The following is a 9,289-nucleotide window of genomic DNA, read 5'->3' as shown; positions in this document are numbered from 1 at the left end:
AAAAAAAAAAAAAAAAAAAATTAATCTGGGCTGTGCATAGTGACTTACACCTATAATCCCAGCACTTTCAGAGAATGAAGCAGGAGAACAGCTTGAGCCCAGGAGTTCGAGAACAGCTTGAGCCCAGGAGTTCAAGACCAGCCTGGGCAACACAGTGGGACCCTGTCTCTAAATCAGTCAATTGATCAATCAATCAACCAACCAGCCAACCTACCAACCTACCAACCTACCAGCCTACCAGCCTACCAACCAACCTACCATTAACTGAAGAAATAGCAACTTATTTGTTGAGTGACTGGATGACTTGGGAAGAATAGTTGTAGAGTTTATGTAAACCTCTGAGAGCAACTCAACAAATTTTCAAATTAGATTTTTTAAAAAATATACACACACTGACTCTGTTCTGAAACCTAAGGATTTTTACTTCTTGTTTACTCAAACATATTTCAATCTAATGTGTAATTGTTATGCTGAAATACAGATTTATTAATTTTGAGCTAATGATAATTCATCTTAAAGAACAGAAAGTAATACTTGAAAATAAATTTTTTTATTTCAGATACCTAAATATCAGGCAAACTGTTTAATAAAGGTGTTTGTACATATTTCCGAGGAAATTTGCAATTTTTTAAACAACGGAGAGTTTAGCCAAACATTCTCACTGTTGACGATGAGAACTGTGTGAAACATCTAGATTTTTCTCCAGCCAGCTCTCCATATCCATGAGGGAATGGTTTAGGACCTGTTGCTCTCCGTATCAAAATTTTTGATTGCTCAAGTCCCTTATACAGAATGTACAGTTAGCCCTTCATATCTGTGGGTTTTGATCCACAATTGGTTGAATTCATGGATGCAAAACTCATGGATGCCAAGAGCAAATTTTTTGAAAATTAAAATATTTAAACTCTTCTGATTATAAAATACTGAGTATAGAAAATTTAGAAATGTTTAAAGAAGAACAAAAAATCTGTAATCTCTCAGATATGAAGTTAATTAGTATTACTTCCTTATTGTAGTTCCTGCCAGATTTTTAAGTATGCAATTGTGTTTTTAACAATAAGGGCCCTATTATATACTTATAGTTATATATACTTCTTTATTTGATAACATGAACATTTTCTTATGCTCTCCATTTTAAATGCTGTAACAGGGCCGGGCGCGGTGGCTCACGCCTATAATCCCAGCACTTTGGGAGGCCGAGGCGGGTGGATCACGAGGTCAAGAGATCGAGACCATCCTGGTCAACATGGTGAAACCCCGTCTCTACTAAAAATACAAAAAATTAGCTGGGCATGATGGTGCATGCCTGTAATCCCAGCTACTGGGGAGGCTGAGGCAGGAGAATTGCTTGAACCCAGGAGGCGGAGGTTGCAGTGAGCCGAGATCGTGCCATTGCACTCCAGTCTGGGCAACAACAGTGAAACTCCGTCTCAAAAAAATAAAAAATAAAAAATAAATAAATAAATGCTGTAACATTACTGCATAATTTGCTATCTAATGGATAAGCTATAAAATTATTTCACTATCTGTACTGTTGAATGTTTAAACTCCTTGAGTTTTTACTTTAGAAAACAGTTTTATGGTAAAAAATGATACAGAAAATAAATGAATGGATGAACGAATGATCAAATAAGAAGACAAGGCCAGGCCAGGCATGGTGGCTCATGCCTGTAAGCCTAACAATTTGGGAAGCCAAGGCAGGAGGATTGCTTGAGGCCAGGAGTTCAAGACTAGCCTGGGCAACATGGAGAGACTCTGCCTCCACAAAAAGAAAAAAATCATATGTATTTTACATATATATATTACAATAAAAAAGAAAAAGATGACAAGAACAACTCTGAAGTACCAGTAGTGACAAGCCATTTTGTATAGAAAAAACAGATCCATTTACTTCACAAGCTCTAAAAACTTCACCATATTTCTCTTATGAAAAAGAAAGATGTCTAATAGCATATTTCAGTGAAAATATAACTAAAAGTGGTTAAAACAAAATGTTGATACTTAAAAGGGGCATCTTTTATGGACAGCTTCTTATTTTGTTATGATGATGAAGACATCATTGAATCTCCAGGTAGCAGAGTAATCTAATTCATTTAACTTGAGTCACACCTGAATCCCCTCTACAGAATCCTTGTCAAAAAACCATCTAGCTAACATGTTGTTATGCCTCAGGTGCCTGAGAGTCAACACCTTTTGAAGTAGCACCAATTGCAAGCATCTGTATCATTAGAAAAATATTTTAGATTTCATGGTGCTGAAGCACAGAATCTGTCATTTTTATAATTTTAGCAGCTTATAATAGGTGTTTAATAAATGTACTTTCACTGTAGTTTTCCCTTGGCTATATTGCCCTTCAGATGTTTGAGTGTAGTTATTATGATTATGATTATTTTATTTTTTTCTGAGATGGAGTCTTGCTCTGTCACCCAGGCTGGAGTGCAGTGGTGGGATCTCAGCTCACTACAACCTCTGCCCCCACCCCTGCCAGTTCAAGTGATTCTCCTTCCTCAGCCTCCCCAGTAGCTGGGATTACAGGCACCTGCCACCACAACTGGCTAATTTTTTGTATTTTTAGTAGAGATGGGGTTTCACCATGTTGGCTAGGCTGGTCTCAAACTCCTGACTTTAGGTAATCCGCCCACCTCGGCCTCCCAAAGTGCTGGGATTACAGGCGTGAGCCACTGCACCCAGCCCTAAGTAATCATTTCTAATGCCCCTATGTACTGTTACTACTTTAAATTAAAATAAAATGTTTATAGTTTCTTTTTTTGTTGTATGTTTTTTAAAAATAAAATGAGATGGGTTCTCGCTATGTTGACTAGGCTGGTCTGAAACTCCTGGTCTCAATCGATTTTCCCATCTCAGCCTCCCAAAGTGCTAGGATTACAGGTGGGGGCCACCAGGCTCGGCCCACTTTTTTTCTTTCTTTGGACTATAACTACCTTAAGGGCAAGGAAGGAACTTGTTTCTTTAGTACCCACAGTACCTGCCACTCTTTAATTAACTTGTACTAATGCTTGCCTTGTACCACCCCCTTTCATCCATTATTGCTTGTGTCTTGTCACTCCTGTTTAAGAGCCTTAAGAGGGTCGCCTGTTTCTACCAGATAAAATTTTAAATTTGTAATGTGATATAAAGGATTCTCATCAACCATTTCCTTTCTTTTTTCCAGACTCATGTCTTACATTCCCTTACATGCACAGATTTCACATACTGTGGAACTGTCGTGCTTTCAACATTGCAAACACTGCGTAACCCCGTTATCTTACAATCATTCCATATGCCATTATTTCTACCTGGAATGCATACTCCTCTTTTTCCCTCCTCCCAAATAATCCATTTTCCTTTTTGAGCTAGTTTCTCAAGCCCCTTGTCTGTGATTTTTACATATAGAGTTGCAATATAGTTATTTATTTCCACTGTTACATTGTGAAAATCTCTAGGACTGAATGTCTTTTCTCTCTTAATTCCACATATCCTAATCTGTATCACCCTACATAGTAGATATTCAATAAAGGTTTGCATGAATGAATACATGTGAAATTGAATTTAATGAACTTGTTTGAAGCTACCTAACATTTTCACTTTTTAATTAAATATGTGATTTATTGATATTCCTATGCCTAATTTTAATTTATATATTAAATGTTTTTAGGCCAGGCACTGTGGCTCATCCCTGTAGTCCTAGCACTTTGGGAGGCTGAGGCAAAGGGTTGCTTGAGCCCAGGAATTTGAGACTAGCCTAGGCAACACAGTGAGACTCCATCTCTACAAAAAATTTTACAATTAGCCAGGCATGGTGGTGTGTGCCTATAGTCCCAGCTATTACACACGGGAGGCTGAGGTGGGAGGGTTTCCTGAGTTCAGGAGGCTAAGGCTGCGGTGAACCTTTGCACTCCAGCCTGGGCAAAAGAACAAGACCCTGTTTCTCAAAAACAAAAAAGTTTTTACATTTTAGTGGTTTATTTGATCTACTAAGAACATTTTAATTTTAGGTATTTTCAAATATTTAAAATACAGCTTAAACTATCCTGTTTCCAAACATTCAAAATTTAATCACTAACATTTAATTTCATTTCTCTTGTTTTTATGTATTCAAGGCTTATTGTGTAACAGAACCTGGAGCAGGCTCTGATGTAGCTGGTATAAAGACCAAAGCAGAAAAGAAAGGAGACGAGTATATTATTAATGGTCAGAAGATGTGGATAACCAACGGAGGAAAAGCTAATTGGTATGTTGTTCAAAACATCTTTGTATATTTCTTCTTAATTGTTTTTATCTTCAAATCTCGCTTTTTTATTTCCGTATATTGTTAAACCACTACAGTTAAGGTAAGTTATGTTTGTGGAACTGGACGGTCTATAAGAGATTATAAACAGTTCGGTGATTTTCAAAAACGATTTTTAAGCCCCTGCACTGTTTTTTCAAATTAACTCTCAGAAGTTTAATTTGTAAAATACATATACGTGCTCTGTTTGAATCTGATTAGGAAGCCTAGCACTCTATCTACTTAGCTTGTTATCTCCACTCCTCATCTCCTATGCCAGCCACTCCTTGAAACTTCTAGTGGAAAATTCTGAGGAAAAAGGAAAACCTTTGGTATAGTACATGTCTCTGATTGTCAGAAATAAGCAGAGGCAGTCTTAAAACAGGTTATCCATTAGAGAAGACAGAATTTGACTTTAATAAAATCTGAAAATTTCTAATATATGGTCAAAAAATAATATGAAGTTCAACAAAGGATCAAAAGTCATTTGTATAAATATAAAATATTAAAAACACTTGATTATTTGTTGATAAAACATGAGGAAAGTTCAATAAGTAACTCTTAAGTTCAATAGGAATCAACAGTATGAGCCTTTAAAAAGCTAATGTAATTTTAAGTCAAAGTAATAGAAGTACAGCATCAAATAGGAGAGAAAAAATGGTAACAGTTCTGGGCAACACATTTTAAACCATGTATTGAAAAAATGGACTAAATCGAGAGGCAGGTAAGTGTCTTGCATTAGGAGGATCCTACAAAACATGTTCTAAAAAGCAAAAGCTTGGGTTTTTTGGAAGAACCTTGAAGTTTTTCAAATATTACACAGAAAGATGATCAGGCTTATATGTTTATTTCAGGATGCCAGCTTAGAATTAATGGGTGAAAGTTAGAAAAATGTAGAATTTAGCTCAACATAAGGACAAGCTTTCTAGCAGCAGTACTGTTAAGTTGTCCTGGGTGATAAATACTGTATTTCCCCATCACTTACAAGTATATAGAGAGTTTCTAGAAGAACTTTTTATTGATTAGAATAAAGTACCAAATGGCCTATCTCTCTTTGGGAAAATTCTGATTCAATATATTTGTGTGCCATATAGTATGGTTTTCTAGCAAATGAAACATCATTTTTGGCAAATGAGCCTGCTAAAAATTCATTTAGTTTAAATATATCAATCCATTCCTTATGAGCATCCTAAATATATTCAGTATTATGGAGTGCTATATCTTTAAGCAATTCACGGTAATATCAGCAACTAATAAAAAAGTGAAGAAACTATTAAAATTTAACAAGTTGAGAGAAATGTAACAATGCAGTTTGAAGTTTTTGTAATTTTAAGAATGGATTAGCTAGGTGCAGTGACTCACATCTGCACTCCCAGCACTTTGGGAGGCTGAGGCAGGAAGATTGCTTAAGCCCAGGGGTTCAAGACCAGTTTGGGCAACACAACGAGACCCTGTCTTTACAAAATAAAAAAAAAAAAAAAAAAAAAAAGAAGAAGAGAGCTGATTACAACTGTTTATGTAGTAAAACAAATTAGGTAATATATGAAACCAGAAAACAATTTTTACAATTTTGTTACTATTATTAATATTGAATAAAACTATAGAGTGAGTGGTAATGTATTGGTTTTAAGCATGGAAAATGAGCTTGTATTGTTTAGGGAAGAGTATACCTTTTTAAAAGAATTTTTCATGTACCAGGGTATATAGAACATGAGTTAGACAGATGCTTGGATATTTGCATTATTTTCTTATGTTTCACTTCAAAATTTCTGAGAAAAATTTTTCTGAAGGAAAAAAACAGCAAATATTCATAGTAACTCAGCTATAATAAAAACACTGACTTTGCTGCATAAACAAACAGTAGTTGGAACATATGGGTCTCTGTTTTATATTACTCCTTTTCACAGGCAGCTCTATTTGCCCTCCTTTTCAAGATAGCATGCCCCTTAAAGAATGAAATTCGTTTTGGGAAAGAAAAAGTGCCAGTTTCAACATGCAAAGACTGTCTTGTTATATTACATTATTATTATACCAGGGATTTTTACTTACAACTCATGTTACTAAAACAAAGTTAAATACCATACTGTAGTCCCTCCTTAGCCTTGCAGGATACATTGCAGGACCCCTAGTGGATGCCTGTAACCTCAGAAGTACCAAACCCTATACATACTATGGTTTTTTAATAAAGTGGGCCCAGTAAGAGATTAACAACAACTACTAATAAAATAGAATTATAACAATGTATTGTAATAAGTTATGTTAATGTAGGCCAGGCATGGTGGCTTACACCTGTAATCCCAACATTTTAGGAGGCCAATGTGGGAGGATCCCTTGAGTCCAGGAGTTTGAGACCAGCCTGGGCAAAGCAGTGAGACCTCATCTCTACAAAAAATAAACAACATTAGCTGGTGGCACATGCCCATAGTACCAGCGACTCAAAAGAGGTGAAAGGATTGCTTGAGCCTGGGAAGTCAAGGCAGCAGTGAGCCAATATCATGCCACTATACTTCATCCTGGGCAACAGAGTGAGATCTTGTCTAAAACAACAACAACAACAAAAAGTTATGTAAATGTGCTCTTTGTCTTTCAGAATATCTTGTGTGTACCTGCGGGTAACTGAAACCACAGAAAGTGAAACCCCATGGAATGGGGGAGGGCCTACTGTGTTATTAAGACACAGACCTCAAATACTAGCTCTTCCATATACTAGGTACTATAAGCCTAATCATCTTTCTGTGTAATAATATTTGAAAAACTTCAAGATTCTTCTAAAATATCCAAGCCTTTGCTTTCCAGAACATGTTTTGTAGGCTTCTCCTAGTGACTAGATAAGTTTTTAAACCTGATTCTTTATTTCCTCATTTGTAAAATGTAGGTAAAAATAATTGGGATTGTTAAGAGGATTAACTGAGAGAGCAATCACCATGTTTTATTTGCTGATATTATTATCACCATTATCATGTGTATATATCTCTTAGGTATTTTTTACTGGCACGTTCTGATCCGGATCCTAAAGCTCCTGCTAATAAAGCCTTTACTGGATTCATTGTGGAAGCAGATACCCCAGGAGTGCAGATTGGGAGAAAGGTAAAGTGTTTATCAATGATTAGGACCCCAAATATTATTTTAGTTATAAATTGCAAAATTACTTAACCTTCCTTTAACGAAAACATTTGTTTGTATTAGGTTGGAGTGAAAATAAAGCTGTGTTTTGATATTAGATCAAATAGTCTAAATACTACTGAAGATTTTGTGAATAGTCATTTCAAGTCATTTTGAAAGAGTGGTGCCAACCTATGGAAAAGGCTAATAACAGCTGTAAGGAATAATGAAGTAGAAATCAAGCTATCATTTATATTACCTGACCAATAATAAGAATTTTGGATATTTCAAAGGACTTAACCACTCTTTCCCCGTTGGATCCTCACAGCAACTTTTGGTAGTATAAGCGGCACTATGCCCATTTTACTGATAAAAACAATGACATAATTGAGATGATACAAGGTCATACAACACTAAGAAAAAAGTCTATGCCTGAAAAGAGTGTAGAAAATAGCAAATAGCCTTGAATGTGAAAAGGCAAGAGAATCTCATGTAAATAAGAAAAGGTAATCTAATATACTGTATTTTGAAAAGGGTTGTATTCTGAATATGTGGAGATACATTTGGCATTTAAAGTAAACTAAAAAGAGTTTAAAATTTTATAAATCAGAGTTTAAAATTATACATTTTATAAAGAAGTGTAGGGCTGTTGGGCCCCACAAGGTCGTGGGGTGTCCCTTATGCTGTGCTGAAGTGCAGGATCCGAGAAGAGACAGGACACTGTAGAACTGGTGAAGAGCATCTGGATTTGGGGGCCACACCACTTATGAGTGGAGACAGGCGAGGCCCCGAATGCCCAGAAGCGTCTGTATTTATTACGTACAAGCAGAGGGCAGGATCATGAGTGAGGTTATCATCTATAGACTTAGTGATAGGGCATACATAATCGCGTGAGTCGCAAGCAAGGGGGCCACCCCATTATGTCACCTGGGCAGAGAGGTGGGCCGTGCGCAGTAGGGGGTCATGCTGTGCGCAGTAGTAGAGGGTCATGTACAGAAAAGGGATGCACCCCCATTAGGTCACTAAGGCAAGGAGGTGGGCTGTGTGCAACTGGTGTCCTACGCAACACTTCTTATCTAGGGGCTGGAGACTTCAAAAGGATTTCTAATAGAAGGATACTGTAAGCCAATGCAGTGGGAGCTGACAGACTTGTGCTCTTCTCTTAAGATATTTATGGGAGGATGATTTGAGCTAGCACGGAAGCAAGGAAAGACTGACATGGTGTACAGCCGCAGTGACTGGTCACACCAGAGGGGTTCTTCTCCCTCGGTTATTTCTAGGAACTCAGGCCTGAGGCCTACTTTCTACCAGAACTGGATGCAAGGAATTACAAATCCTTTATCAGGAGGAGAGGCTCTTACTCCAAGCCTACCATACAGCGTATGCCCTTTCAGGCATTCATGCCACCACTTGGGTCTTTGGTTCTTGTCCTGGTCTGGCTGTTTTCCCATGTACTGCTTCTGTTCTGTGACTGCTCTAGGCATTCCTCCTACTACAAACTACTATATGGTTATATGGAAGGATTATATAAATCAGCACTAAATGTGTCGATACAGCTCCGACTACAATACTTATATGATTATATAGAAAGATTATATGAGACTAAGTATGATTATATATATAAGCTAGATATAGTAAACAGTAAGTTATACTTCAGGCACTAATTCTATAAACTAACATATGATTTTATATGTAAAGGATTATATAAAGGAAATAGCTGAGTTATAACACTATAAACTAAGATATTCTTCAGGCACTAATTGTGCCAGAGGTCTGGACAATTCTCCTTCCTCGGTGCCCATGGGGGGGTGTTACCCACAAAGAAGAAAAGAAATGAAGTCATTAAAGTAATATATACATACGTGTGTGTGTGTGTGTGTGTATACATATTTACATTTATATTCCTTTTTTTTTTTTTTT

At 36.7% G+C, this 9,289-nt stretch overlaps 1 protein-coding gene across 5 annotated transcripts in view; it reads left to right on the top strand.

Moving 5' to 3' along the window:
* Window positions 1-9,289, top strand: part of ACADM (acyl-CoA dehydrogenase medium chain) — a 44,083-nt gene that overhangs the window by 12,944 nt on the left and 21,850 nt on the right. For all 5 annotated transcript variants that reach the window (XM_017531530.2, XM_017531546.2, XM_037739628.1 and 2 more), the window contains 2 exons: window positions 4,101-4,231; window positions 7,246-7,354. In XM_017531530.2, coding sequence (XP_017387019.1) covers window positions 4,101-4,231; window positions 7,246-7,354 — 240 coding nt within the window. The remainder of the gene's footprint in view (window positions 1-4,100; window positions 4,232-7,245; window positions 7,355-9,289) is intronic.

This window comes from Cebus imitator, unplaced genomic scaffold (genome assembly GCF_001604975.1).
Source record: "Cebus imitator isolate Cc_AM_T3 unplaced genomic scaffold, Cebus_imitator-1.0 Scaffold3, whole genome shotgun sequence".
Classification (NCBI taxonomy): domain Eukaryota; kingdom Metazoa; phylum Chordata; class Mammalia; order Primates; family Cebidae; genus Cebus; species Cebus imitator.
Note: the sequence above shows the minus strand (reverse complement) of the source record. Positions and strands in the feature narration are given on the sequence as shown.